General features: G+C 43.0%; 1 protein-coding gene across 1 annotated transcript in view; it reads left to right on the top strand.

Moving 5' to 3' along the window:
• GALNTL6 (polypeptide N-acetylgalactosaminyltransferase like 6) overlaps window positions 1–11,496 on the top strand; it is a 1,179,186-nt gene extending 1,167,690 nt beyond the window's left edge. The window contains exon 12 of the mRNA XM_083170927.1: window positions 9,421–11,496. Coding sequence (XP_083027053.1) covers window positions 9,421–9,588 — 168 coding nt within the window. The 3' untranslated portion in view covers window positions 9,589–11,496. The remainder of the gene's footprint in view (window positions 1–9,420) is intronic.
• Window positions 11,497–15,494: the final 3,998 nt, after the last annotated feature.

Genomic DNA, 15,494 nt, shown 5'->3' with positions numbered 1-15,494 from the left:
TCTGGCCCCATTGATTTATCCACTTTCAGTTTTGAGAGTTCTGTGAGGACTTTCTTCTCTGTAAATGTACTTGTCTCTCCCTCAGTTTTCTGACTATACTTGCAACTTAACTGTGGCCCCTTCCCCTCTCTTTCAGCAGTGAATACTGAGCAGAAATAATTATTAATATTATCTGCTATTACATTGTCCCCCTCAAGAAAACTTCCACTCTCTGTCTTCAGTTTAATTATTCCACTTTTTGTTTTTCTCCTTTCACTTATATACCTAAAGAAAAAGTTTTCCCCCCTTTACCCACTGACTGGTTTTACCTCTACATTGTCACAGACCCAGTGTAATCTAATTCCTGCTCATTTTTAGGCAATTAAGCTGCACTGCATTTAGGCTGACATTGCTACATTTTTAGCCCCGATAACACCAAAAAGTGAGATTACAGCATTACCATAATCAAAGTAGCTAAAAATAAAAATGGAAGAAAAACACATTTAATCCAATGAAGGCTTGATAATCAGTATAACTATATTTTACAACACCTGTTGTTTGACAGGGTCACAAGGTGACAGTTAAATGGTCAGCATGGACTTACATTAGGTTGAGAGGGTCAAGAGGTTAATAAGGTCAAAATGTTAATTTGCAAATGGTCAACATAGAGAGTTTTACACTTTTTTGCAACCTAAAAATAAACCTAACACTCCCTCTAGTGCCTAATTCTAAACCTCCCCATAGCGCCTATCTCTGACTGACCCCTCTGGCAGCCTTACCATCCTCTAGGGGCATAACTAGAACTTGGTGGGTCCCATAGCAAGATTTTGAAGGTGCCCTCTTCTACAGTGAGGGGAAGAACACAGGTGCAGTGCGGGTATAAGGTGTCTCACACGCACAGGGGTAGGGGTGCACACTGTTACACACAGTGAGGAGGGGGTTATAGGGTGTCACACACACACAAGGATAGGGGGTGTACAGTGTCACACAGGGTGGGGAGGGGAGGGACACACAGGGTTTCACACACATGAGAAGGGGTTATACAGTGTTAGACACAGCTGGTAGGGAGTTCTTGGGTGTCTCACATACACACACACTCACACAATGAGGTAGCAGAGTTGTAGTATGTGGTTACCTACAGTAATTTGTAGGCTCACGCTGCCTTCAATTCTACAAGCAGCTATTGGGGAAGTTCACACACAGGAAGCCACACAGATAAACTCAAGGTGCTAAAGTATGTCCAGATTCTAAAGTCCAGATTCTAAATCAATTAAAAAAAAGATATATATATATATATATATATATATATATATATATATATATATATATATATATGCTAGCTGTCCAACAATGCTACAGTTAGTGGTGAAAATTCCAGTGTTTTACTAGCAATTAAATGGGTGCAGAGGAAGCTGGGCCCTAGAAGTGCTCTGGAGCCCCTTGCACCCACAGCAGTTACGTTACTGTGATCATAGCTTTCTCTTACACCCCAGATGAGCTAATTTATCTGTAACCTGTGACAGCTGCCCCTTTAATTCTAAGTCAGGTGTTGTGTTAGGTGACTGCCTCATCTTTAAAAGCCATAAGGCACTTGGCAGGTGAGCTTTAAACCAGGAAAAAATACATGTCCACTTTAGCTATGATGTGTCAGCAGTTGGCAGGCTCTTGAGAGACAAATGTTAGTGTAGGACTTGCAGTGAAATGGGGTCCCTTGGCAATGGGCTACAAGCTTAAATGCATTGATCAATTCATGAACTAAAACCCCATTATTTATTTGATTAATTGTATACTAAGGTGAGTTAGTTCATTATGGAGAGTGTTGAGTCCCTGTATTTGTATTTATTAGAGCATGTGGTCACAGGCCACTTCACCCCAACCTGGGAATGGCGAGTGCTGCTTGCACCCCATTCGCAGGGATGGTGAGTGTTGTGGTACTCTGTATGTATGTATGTATATATATATATATATATATATATATATATATATATGCAAGTAGATGGGATGTCACTCAGAAACTTTCAATGTGCAAATAAATACGCTGACTGCGATAGGTGTAAGATCAACGTTTCAGGGTTGTACCCCTTTTATCAAGACCTGTTTAACAAATGCGATATAAGACAAATATATAGACATAAAAGACTTACAGTTTGTGCGCCCCACACCTGCCGCGCTGTCCGCTCGGGGTCCGGTGACGTCACTGGTGTGCGTTCCCAGGGACTCCCGGCACCTCCCAGAGGGCGCGGCTTCACCCAGGGTCCGATATCCATGGCAACAAATGATGCGTACATTGACACAGTTCGTGTGTACTGTGAAGCTGGGGCTTGTCACTCTGGCGCACTGACGGCCGGTGATACCCACTAAGGAACGCTGCTTTTGTGTGGATGGACTCCTGTGAATGATACAAATATAAACATGAACCAAATCACCAAATACTATAAAAAAGACGGGGGATGGGGGACAGAGGTATCCACTGCTGTAACGGGGGAAGAGCCAAACACACAACAGTGTTACGAACACAATATGGCAGTAGGAGCAAAATGTCACAATGAGGCACAGAATCAACATCATAATAATAAGTCTGTGCACTGGCCGTAACCATCTATCAATGCATGCAGAGTGGACAACACGCTCTGTCTATGCAGTGTCCGTTAGAAATCTCCACATAGTATGTGCTGCTGATTGAGAGCATGAAAGCTCTGTTCGTAGCACAATGGGGATATCAGGAATTCGTCTGAAGCTCTGAGTCAGAGAAAGGCACTATATGATAACTGTTCGTTTAGTCCTTTGGGATGCATGGTTTGTAGAGTGTGTATCCAAAACGTCTCACGCTGAAGAAGAATACGGCCCCTGTCGCCGCCTCTACGATTGGCAGGTACATGATCAATCATTTTCATTTTAATATTCGTCATGCTGTGGTGGAAGTCCCTCCAATGACGAGCCACTGGTTGGTCAGCTGATTTGCCCTCTAATGCTGTTTTGATATGATTTCTGTGCAGGGCAATGCGTTCTTTGATTTGGCGTGTAGTCTTGCCAATGTATAAAAGGCCACACGGGCATTTAATCTGGTATACCACGTACCTGCTAGAACAAGTGAGTGGAAATTTTATGGGATAATATCGCCCAGTGTGTGGGTGGCTGAATTTATCCCCCGTTTCCATAGTGCTGCATGTGACACATCCAGTGCAGCGGTAGTTGCCTGGCTTGCGGGTCAGAAAGTGACTGGGTTTTTGTACATCCATATTGGTGACATCGTTATGCACAACCATGTCTTTAATATTTCTGCTTCTGCGGTACGAAGGTAGTATGTTGGTACCTTTGAGGGCTGGCAGTGTGGCATCCTGAGAAACGATGGGCCATATACTTTTTGCTGTTTGCATCAGGGTTTTGCTGGCTGTGGAGTATTCTTGTGTCCATATGATGGAATCACTTTTGTTTTTAGGCAATTTGTTTTCTAATGCCTCTTCTCTGGTAATGGCAAGTGCTTTCTTTTTCGCCACTACCAGGGTTTTGTATTTATAGCCCCTCTGAAGAAATTTTAGAAGCATATTATCCATTTGTAATTTGGCATCTTCAGGATCACTACAGATGCGTTTCACCCGCAGAAACTGGGAAAACGGTAGGGAATTTTTCAAGGGATCAGGATGATGACTGGTGCCCTGTAGACAGGTGTTTCTGTCGGTAGGTTTGAAGAACATTGTGCTTGTGAGCTGTCCAGTGGCTGATTGCATGACCTTAACGTCCAGGTAGTGTACACTTTCAAAGCTGTGGGCATAGGTTAATTTAATTGGACAGTCCAATGCATTCAGTGTGTTCATAAGTGCTTCAAACGTTTCCTCAGAGCCCCTCCATAGCAGGAATATATCGTCTATATAACGTGTGTAACCTGCAATCTGATTGGCGATATTGGGGTCCGTGAAGAAAAAGTCATTTTCTATTTCGAACATATAGACATTGGCGAAGCTGGGAGCGACGCAAGATCCCATCGCACATCCAGCTTGTTGAATATACATGTTGCCATTGAATAGAAAATAATTCCGTGTCAAAGTCAGTTCAAGGAGATGTATGAACAAGCTTAGGTCCGGGCCATCATATTGTAAATTGTCAGTCAGGAAGCGTCTCATAGATTGAAGACCAGCTCTATGCGGAATGCTGGTATACAGACTTGCAACGTCTATGGTGCAGAGTAATACTTTTTCTTGCTCCGTTGACCATGTCTGTAGTTTTTTCAAAAATGAGGTTGTGTCTTTTAGAAACCTAGGATGGACCTGTATCAAGGGCTGCAGATAATGATCCAAGAATTTAGAGATGTCATAATACAGGGAGTCCCGTGCAGCGATAATAGGTCTGCCCGGTGGGTTCACTGGGTCCTTGTGCATTTTCGGTATAGTGTATAAAGCTGGGATTTTGGGGAATTCTTTAACCAGAGCATCTCGGACTGTGCCTGTGATGGTGTGGGTTATCACAGCGTCATCCAATACTGTGTCCAATTCTTTTTTAAAGATGTCTGTGGGGTCTTTATCCATTTTATGGTAGACCTGAGTATCCGACAATTGTCGTTCAATTTCAGAGATGTATGTACTGAGATTCTGGATCACCACGCCTCCCCCTTTATCCGCGGGTCGTATGATTATGTCCTTATATTCACCCAGGTTTTTTAAGGCCAAACGCTGTGGGGCAGTTAGATTGTTCCTGCCGGATTTCGAATATCTGTTTTTGTCGTTGATGGTTTTATCCATAAAGTCCGTAAAACACTTGATGTTTCTATTGCCGGAACTTGGGGTGAAAGTGGATTTCTTCTGCACCACTTGTTTAGAGGCTTTCTCAATGTTAGTATTGGCCCCAAAGTGTTCTCGCAATTTTAATCTTCTATCAAATTTGAACAGATCAATTTTATCCTGAAATTGGTTTGGCTGGTGTGTAGGGACAAAGGATAACCCCAGATTAAGTACGTCCAATTCATCCGGGGATAATGGTCTGGAGGAGAGGTTGAACACTACGTTCTCGGATGTTTTTGATTTTTTCGCCTCTCTCGCCCACTGACCCCCGCGCCTGGTGCCGGCTCGTTTCGGAGGTCCAGTGTTGCCCTTGTAGCTACCCCTAAAGGGGGACGTCTTGAATTTACTTGGGATGCACATTCTGCGTCGCTAGAAGAGGCTGCGCCACTTGAGAGGTCTGTCTCTAGTGGAAATCGTTTCTGTCGTCTAAATTTGGGTCTTCTGTCTTTTTGTGGTCCCCGGCTGTAGGCCCAGCTATACACTCGTTGTTCACTATAATCCCTGTTGACAGTATCAAACTTGGATTTTTTAAACTGTATAAGATCCGCCTTGTATTTTTCAATCTGTTGGGCGATGTCAGCCAGCCAATCCTTGCTTGTATCTGCTTTCAACTTGGGACTGTGGGTTTTTTCAAAGGTAGTGATTTTTTCTGTTACCTCCGTTAGTTCTCTGCGTGATTCTTCTATCACAAGTAATATCAGGTCGAATGAACAGCGGTTCAGGACCGCTGCCCATTTACGGCAAAAGTCCGGGTTGTAACGGCCGATTGTGGGTGTATTTCGTACCCGGAATCCGCGTGGAATTTTTTTCTCACGAAAGTAGTCTGACAGGGACACCCCGTGTAGATAGAAGTCGACCTCCTTCTTTTTTAGTCGAAGTGCTTTATATATATATATATATATAAAGCACTTACCCCCCTTGGTTGTAGAAGGATAGGAACCGGCACACGGGTGGATGGTGAAGAAAAGTTGATTTATTGTACAAACATGATTGCACACAATGACAGCTGTACACCTGACAGCTGTTTCAACCGAAATAAACGGTTTTCATCAGAGGTGCTCTGATGAAAACCGTTTATTTCGGTTGAAATAACTGTTAGTGAAAATCACCAGTTAGTGGTGAAAATTCCAGGGTTTTACTAGCAATTAAATGGGTGCAGAGGGAGCTGGGCCCTAGAAGTGCTCTGGAGCCCCTTGCACCCACAGCAGTTACGCCACTGGGAGAGCGAGATGGAGAGTGGAGGTGCGGGAATAAAGAGGTAAAGAGAGAGAGAGGTGGGGGCTGGACTCTGAAGGTGTAGAAAGACATAAAGGTAGAATAGGGGGGAGGAGAGAGAGAGGATGTATTACCTTATAACAAAAGCATGTGCCCAGTCAGCCATAGTGACAGGTCTCTGATGGAGGCAGGGTCTTGCAGCATTAAGCCCACCCCATAAATGGCCTTGAATTGAGTCTTGGATGGAAGCCAGGCCTGACAGCCTTAGGCTCATGAAAACTTTGTGAGGGGTGGGCACAGCAACCGCTACATCCTCGGCAGCTGCAGCTAGCCTTGCGGTGACCGGGAGGAGGGGGCTCTGCCAGTGACCACTCCCTCCGACAGGGAGGGATAAGTGGTGAGCTTTGAGCGCAAACTTCTGTTGGTGCAGGGCGAGCTGCGGGCCCTGGAAACAGCTTGGGCCCCATAGCAGCTGCACCCATGGTACTTATGCCACTGCCCTCCTCTAAGTATGTACCTAACAACCACCCTAAAAATCATGATAAATCATGAAAAAAAATCATGTCATCCTTTTGGCCCTGTCTATTTTTGACACTGTCGACCTAAGTCCATGGCAATTATTTAACTGTTGACCTTTGACCCTTGACCCGGTTTACCTAATAACTGCAGCAATTTGGTGTCGACCTATTGACTTTCTATCTGTTTAATATATATATCTTTCATTCGCATACCATTGAAAACTCTGACAGCACAGTTAATACCACTCGGCCTCACTGACTCTCTCCCCCTCCCTCTCCACACACACTGGCTCTCATCTCTCTCCAGACGTGGCTTTGGACCATGAGCAGCATAATCAAGATGGCATCGCAATATGGTTGCCTAGGAACTGTGCCACTCAGCCATATGTAACCCATGTCTCCCCTGTCTTGCATACTGCATAGCAACCTAAAACTGTACTGCCCCTGCTTTACTGTTACCTACCTGGCTGTTGCAATGACCAGTGGCGCCACTGATGGCTGCCTAGGCACTATGCAGCTCGGCGGGTATGTGTTCCGTGTGTGATAACTGTACTGTCTCTGCTTATACTGGGGCAGATGTATTAACCAGCGTTAAGTGCAAAAATGCACTTAACGCTGGTTAACTGGGGGGGATTACGTCTGTCCCTAATGTATTACTAGCGCACCTAACGTGCGCTAGTGACAGCCCGCCGAGTTACGCTCGGCGGGGCTGTCCCTGCAATCCCCCCCAGGGATTAACGGCCGGGGCGATGTATTAACAGCCTTCAAGGCGTTAATTCGCCCCGGCCGCTTCGCCAGCTCAGGGCTAGCGTTATCCTATCCCCCACTATGGGGACAACGCTAGCCCTGCGTCTGGCTTGGGCTGCGCTGGAGATCTCGCGGTTTTTGCGAGATCTCGCGCATGCCCAGTAAGCCAGGCAGGGGGGGCGACGGGGAGTGCGCATGTGCGGGGCGGCGAGGGAGCCGATAAGGAGAGCCGTTAACGCTGGGCATAACGGCTCTCCTTATCGGCGAGGGGGATGTTAATACATCTCCCCATAACGAGTGCCCGCTGCTCCTCGTTATGCAGGAGAAGCGGGACTCGTTATTTCACAAACGTAACAAGCTTAATGATACATCTGCCCCACTGTTACCTACCTGGCTGCTGCAACAACCAGTGGCGCCATTGATGGCTGCCTAGGTGTTGTGCAGCTCGTTGGGTATGTGTTCCCAGCATCTTTAATCCCCAGGGTTACATGAAGCCTATACCTGTATATTATGTATATCTGTACTGTCACTGTTTAACTGTTACCCAACTGGCTGTTGCATAGCAATCCAAATCAAATTCCTAGTATATGCAAGAATACCTGGCCAATAAAGCCGATTCTGATAATAAATAAGATTTCATTATATACTTGCTTACGGTAATTGATTTTAGTTAATGGAATAATTGAATTTAAAGCATCCACAACTTTATTTAAAAATTGCATGAACACATGGCATAAAGAAGAGTTTCCCAAATAAATTCCCAAAACAATAAAAAAATGTGGAAACATAAAATATTTTAATAACCAAATCAAGATTTCACCCTTTTACCATGCTTTACATTAAACTCTTATTTTTCCTAAAACAATACCCAGTCAGAACAATGTCCTGCCAGTTATGCCAACAATGTGAAAAACACCAAAAATAGATGTAAAAACAATTATGAGTGTTACAGACACTTCAAAAATGGTTTGGGGATTGTTATCACAAATATGCTATTTATCTTCAAATTACAAAAACAGAATGTTATGCATTTTAACTGCTGCATAATCATATCCAATTACTGAGGAAGTATTTACATCGTTATCACAAGGACACATTATCATAGCCAAGTGATCTGGTGTGCGCATTAACCGTCCACATAAAAATGTTTACGATTATCTCAAATCTTACAAACAGCTCTTCCTCAGAGACTTGCTGAGGCAAAAAATAACATCAGCACAATCTGGAGTGATCTGTTGGCTAAATAAAAACATTTATAAAATGTGTTAATACTAAGTCTATAAATAAATTTATATACTGTATTGAGTTAATGTAAGTACACCAAAATAATTAATCTCAGGTAACAATTTTGCAGCCCGAAAATACAGTATGAATAAAAATTCCGTACCAAAAATACTTCACAACATGTCTAGTTTCAGTTGTTTATACAAGCAAACATTTATCTTTTAGTTGTTTTTACTGTATTGTGTTTTATTTACTAACAGTTTATTATATAGCGCACACATATTCTGCAGCGCTTTACAGAGAATATTTGAACATTCACATCAGTCCCTGCCCCAGTGGAGCTTACAATCTATATTCCCTACCACATGTACACACACACACACACAGACATTCTAAGGTTACTTTTGTTGGGAGCCAATTAGCCTACCAGTATATTTTTGGATTGAGGAAGGAAACCGGAGTCCCTGGAGGAAACCCACGCAAGTATGGGGAGAATATACAAACTGTACGCAGTAAGGACCATGATGGGAATTGAACCCATGACCTCAGTTTTGTGAGACAGTAATGCTAACCATTACACCATCCGCACTGCCAATACTTTGGAAAGAGGTCATGGTCTTCCCTAATGAATTAAGATCTTTCAATGATATTACTCCTCACTGAGGGGTAGATGTATAAGGGAGGAAAAGTGATAAAGTGCCTGGTACTTTATTAGCGGCCATCTGTGAAGTCTCTGTGAGACAAAACACATCGGACAGAACTATATGGGGCCAAGTACTACAACCTGTAATCGGTGCCTGTCCTACATACTGTATATATATATATATATATATATATATATATATATATATATATATATATATATGTGTGTGTGTGTCGATTTCTAATTACTTATGTCATGTTTAATATTTCAATAATTATTGACAAAAAAACTAAAGTTTTCCTTTTTCTTCTTCCCATAGGATAAAACATTGTTTCATCCTGTAAGCAACAGCTGCATCGACTGCAACCCAGCTGAGAAAAAACTATTCATGAACACATGTGATCCTCTATCTGAAACACAGCAGTGGGTTTTTGAACACATTAACATGACGATACTACAGAAATTCAACATATATAATAACTCTTAGAGGTCAATGCAACTGGCTCCAACCACCCTCAGTGGACAATAACTGGGTTAGAAGAGTCAGTGTATTTGATTTCGGTGACACCACCTCCTCTTTGTGAGGATATTAGAAAAATATGCCACGCATAGGCAAGCGCTATGACATGTCATCATATCCAAAGAGCTTGGATGAAAATGAGAACTGATGCAGCTGCTGAGGACTTAAATAGACTTTCCTTGCTGGTTCAAGGGCAGTGATAACCTTTGGAATATGTTCTATGCTACCACAGTGAAATGCATTTTTAATCTTACTCAGGACACTTCCTGCTGTAGTGTGTAGCTGTGAATGGCAAATAGTGGATAATGTTCTTCCGTTTTTTTATTTTGTAGTGGGGGGAAGTCGGGAATGGACTGCATGATAAACATCAGTCTTTTAACGAACCACAATCATAGACTGCAAAGTAACACAAGCAGAGTCGCTGGCAGAATAATTATACAATGTGTTTCTTTTCTTAAAATAATGAAGTTAACAGGTTTAACTCTCTCATTTGTGCAAGATGCTTTTAGAAAATACCCCAATACCTCTCCCCTCTGTTCACAAAACTGGAGTCTAGACGCACAGAAGAAGGAATTTTTGGTGTAGCATGAAATGGACTGAGATGGTGATTTATTTGGCTTCTCCTATAAATTTGAAACATTGTTTTTTTTTTAATTGAAAAACATTAATAGAATAAAATAATAATGTACAACTAAATTTCCTGGAGCTGTTTTTTAAAAAGAACATTAATATGACAACTTGTTATGTGAATAGACTTACTGACTCAAGTAATCAAGAAATGAGTTGAAAAATGTCACACTGTCAACTTAACCATTACGGAACCATACTGAAAAAAAACTTTTGGAGTCAGTTATGAAAAAATAAAGCCTGGATAATCTGTTGTGTTCATAACAAACAATCATACCCCCTTTTAGACATAAGCCTAAAACCTGAGTTTTGTTTGTAAATAGGGACTGTACCGGGTCTGGTTTATGTCTGAAACGATCTACCCGGGTTGACAGTCCCTGGTCCACAATCCAGTTTGCTATGAGGGTTTTTCCCGTGGCTTGAAACTGGGTCTAAAAGGTACCCTTAGGTCTGAAAGGTGCACCTAAAAGAATTTGATAGGCTTGGGACAATAGACAAATCATCTTCAAGTGTCCATTGAATGCTGGGTAATCTGGGAATTAGGTGTGTTGTTTTGCCATGTGTGACAGGGAAAGCCCTGGCTTCAACCCGTGCTCTGTTTCCTGGGTCCAAGTTCGGTTGAAGCCTGGATTTTATGGTGACAATCTGGGAATTACGTGTATTGTCTGCCGTGTGTGAAAGGGGAAGTCCTGGCTTCATCCCATGCTCTATTTCTTGGGTCCAAGTTGGCTTGAAGCCAGGATTTGTATGAGCAAAATGGGTATAATTTATTTCTTTTTTGCAAGAATCAAATTTTTGGTCTAATTTTCTGTGTGCAAGTATTTACACCAAACTTTTTTTTTTTTCCCCAGGACAGGCCTCTTTTTAAGGACACAAACATTTATAACACACAAATTAAGTGCGCTATGACTACAGCCCAAATTGTCTAATAAAAAGTATCAGTGAGAATTGGTCCTTACATAGGGAATACAAGGTGGAGTTGGTGCCCTGAGCACTTGTTATTATTTGGCAATGTTTGTAGGGGGAAAAAAGCATATATGTTGATTGCAGTGAGTGCAGCAATGTGATATTGGTATCCTGAGCATTCAGACAAAGCACAGTGGATTCTTCTACCATATCTGAGATGATGGAAAGTGGGGCTTAAACAAGACTTTTAGGGATATTCATTTTTTGTACATTCACTCTATAAGGAAATGTATTTATAAGCCCACTGGGCCTGATTAAGATGTGTATACAACGGCCCATGGTAACGGTTTTTTAATTAATAAAAAAAATCTAAAATCACATAATTTTGGCCTTATTTTTTTGTTCCTACAGTATCATTAACTTCAATGGAATAAGCACACAACAGTTATTTCTGTTTAAAAATATGTAAATTAATAATGCCCAAACATGTTACAATTATTGTATACAATATTGTATACAATATCGCAGCTCATCGCATCTCGGTTTTGCGATGAGATGAGATCTAGTACAAAAAGTATGTGCTGCACATACTGGTACTTGTGTATTATAGCGGCGCCCATCGCATCGTATACCATAAGGCATACGATGGTATGCAATGCGATATCGCGCGATGTTGTACAATGGCATACAATTTTAAAATTGTATGACATTGTATATGGCATACAATGCCATACAATGCGATGGGATGCGATGGGTGCTTACAATGTTAAATGCACCCTAATGGGTGCTTACAATGTTAAATGAACCCCCACGCCACCCCCCACTATAAACGTGAACCCAAAGCGTGGCAAGCGCGAGCCCGTGAGGGGCGGCGGTACGCGTCCTACGACCTTTTCATACCCCCATTATCCACGACGGCGTGGAGTTGATTTTATATAGTGTGGCGAGATCAGCGAGCCACCGAGCCCGAAGCGTGGCGAGCGTAGCGAGCCCCCCGAGGGGACGCCCATAACTTCACAGGTATACGGCTGCGCTCGCCACGCTATATAAAATCAACTCCACACCGATGTGGATAGTGGCGGTATGAAAAGGTCGTAGGACGCATACCGCCGCCCCTCGCAGGCTCGCTGCGCTCGCCACGCTTCAGGTTCACGTTTATAGTGGGGCGTGGCGTGGGGGTGCATTTTACATTGTAAGTACGCATTAGGGTGCTGAAAATCACCCATTAGGGTGCTTGTACAATTTTTAATCGAATAGTCGTGTGAAATAGCGTCGCATCGCATCGTATGCCATCGGTTGTATGGCATACGATGCAATGCGATAAAAACATCGCACAACCAACATCGGGGCGCCGCTATAATACACAAGTACCCACTTACTTTTTGTAATAGATCTCATCTCATCGCGAAACCGAGATGCGATGAGATTTGATATTGTATACAATAATTGTAACATGTATGGGCACCTTTAGCATTAACCACTCAAACCAACTTGCAAGTACAGGTTGTCACGCTAGCAGTAGCACCAGCTGGAGTGTAATGGAGGCTAGGTGCCTTGATGTAAGGTTTTTACATAGACGACAGAAGGGAGGGATGCAATTGGATAAAAGAAAACCAGTTTTAATAAAGATACTGCGATACAGAAGATGAACTGTGGCACAAAGGTAATACTGAAGATATGAAATAACCAGAGTCAATGATATATAAAACTTATTGTAAAGTTCGTAGTGGATGGATAACGAGGTTGAAAACTGAAGATGACTTGAAGTGTAGATTTGAAGAATAAACGTAAACTTGAATAGTTGATTTGAAGGATTTACTTGAAGAGATGATTGAATTGAAGATTGAATGATTGAATGAAAGATTGGATGATTAAATGGTTGGACGATTGGACGGTTGGATTATTGGATGGTTGGATGATTGGACGATTGGATAGTTGGATGGTTGGAAGATTGGAAGATTGGATGGTTGATAGGATGAATCCGGGAAGTATTGCAGCAGGCCTGAGTAGCTGTGACAAGGGAGAGTTGCAGTGGAAGTAACCGTCAGGTGAGGAAAGGGTGATCCCCTTTGGGGGGCTAACCTTGTCCGGACCGTAGAGGCGGCAGCAGGGTTCTGCAGGTGGATGGTCTTCACAGCAGGCGAGCAGGAGTGGATTCAGTCTGGAGATAGCTGACAGGCAGGAGCGCTTTCAGCAGGAGTGGGAGTCAGATGCCTAGGGAAAGAACATCATTGTACTGACTGCCTGTTTGGCCCAGCTGGTCAGTATTTAAAAGGAGAGCTGTACGGTAATTGGCTGAAGATAATTGGTAGTGCAGCCTGGTTGGAGAAACCAACAAGATGGCCGCCGCCAGGTTTCAGAACCAGGAAGTGTGTGCAGTACACTCCAGGCAGCGTGTCCAGCAATACCCAGGCAGAGTTAACAGCATCATGGCACCTCAGTGTGGGAGGCATGGGTGGCAGACATGGTGGTCCTGACAGCACCCCCTACTTTACGAGTGGCACCAGGACACTCCTTAGGCTTAGCTGGACATTTCCTGTGAAAATATTTGATTAGTTTGGGTGCGTGTACCTCTGTGGCATTGGTCCAAGATCTCTCTTCTGGGCCATATCCTTTCCAGTCGAGCAGGTACTGGAGTCTCTTGTACCTTATACGAGAGTCCAGGATGCGAGCAACTTCATATTCCACGCCCCTTTGAGTAAAGACTTTAGGAGATTTGGGGAGACTTGCATGATATTTGTTTAGAATCAATGGTTTGAGTAAGGATACATGAAAAGAGTTGGGAACCCTTAAATAATGAGGTAATTTTAATTTGTAAGCAACCGGGTTGATGATCTGCATGATTGGAAAAGGACAGATGAACCGCGGTGCAAACTTCATTGAGGGGACCCGAAGGCGAAGATTCCGTGTGGACAGCCATACCTTATCACCTACTTTTAAATTTGGAACTGCTCTTCTTCTTCTATTGACAATTTTTTTGTACCTTTGAGAGGCGCTGACCAAGGATTTCCTGACCTTTCTCCAGTTGCTGGAGAGTCAAGGTTACCGGCACAGATGTCGAAGGAAGCCGCTGGAAATCAGAAACCTTGGGATGGAAGCCATAGTTAATAAAGAAAGGAGTAGAAGAAGCAGACGAGTGATACTGATTATGGCCAAACTCGGCCCATGGCAATACCTCAACCCAATCATCTTGAGAAGAGGACACATGTAAACGTAAAAATGTTTCTACATCCTGATTGACTCTTTCCGTTTGAGTTGAATCTTGAGGACTTTACACAATGCTCTCTAGAATTTGGCCACAAACTGAACCCCTCGATCGGACACAATCTCTTCGGGTAGTCCATGGACTCTAAAGATCTCTTTTATAAACAAATCAGCAAGCTTGGGAGCTGAAGGTAACCCCTTCAGAGGTATGAAATGCGCCATTTTCGAGAATCGATCGATAACCACCCATATGGTACTATAACCATCTGAGGATGGTAGATCTGTGATGAAGTCCATCGACAAATGAGTCCACGGTCCCCGTGGGATCAAGAGTGACCTCAATGGACCTATTGGCGCTAGATTAGATGACTTATGTTGGGCACAATGAGGACAGGATGCAATATACTCTTGCACATCCTTTTTTAAAGCAGTCCACCAATATTTTCGGGACAATAATTCATAGGTCTTTTGAACCCCTGGGTGCCCAGAGAATTTTGAATCGTGGGCCCACCGCAAGACTTGACTCCTTGAATTAGGTCTGACAAACGTTTTACCTGGAGGCACTGATACTTGCACTGTGGTAGCAGCAAAGGCACTTGGATCCATAATTGGACTTCCTTCAAAGGAGCTGGACTCCTCCTCTGTTTCCCATGACCTAGAAAGAGCATCTGCTTTGCGGTTTTTTACTTCTGGAGAGAAAGACAATTTATAATTAAATCTGGCAAAGAATAATTCCCATCTGGCCTGCCAAGGATTAAGACATTGTGCATTTTTTAGATAAAGCAAATTTTTATGATCGGTAACAACATTAATAATATGAACTGCCCCCTCCAATAAATAATGCCATTCTTCTAGTGCCATCTTGATGGCCAATAATTCCTGATCCCCTATGGCATAATTTTGTTCAGCCGATGAGAATCTTTTTTATAAAAACCCACAGGGGTGTAACTGTCTATCACTCTTTGCCTGGGAAAGTACAGCTCCTACACCGATGGAAGAGGCATCAACCTCCAATGTAAAAGGCAAAGTGACGTCTGGTTGGGCCAGCACTGGTGCTGTGATGAATTTTTCTTTTGAGAGTGATAAAAGCCTTGGAAGCTTCAGGATTCCATTTAGAGGGTTTGGCACCTTTACGA

The sequence above is a fragment of the Crinia signifera genome, chromosome 1 (genome assembly GCF_055691185.1).
Source record: "Crinia signifera chromosome 1, ASM5569118v1, whole genome shotgun sequence".
Classification (NCBI taxonomy): Eukaryota; Metazoa; Chordata; class Amphibia; order Anura; family Myobatrachidae; genus Crinia; species Crinia signifera.
The sequence above is the reverse complement of the archived record's forward strand: the minus strand, read 5'-3'. Positions and strand labels throughout refer to the sequence as shown.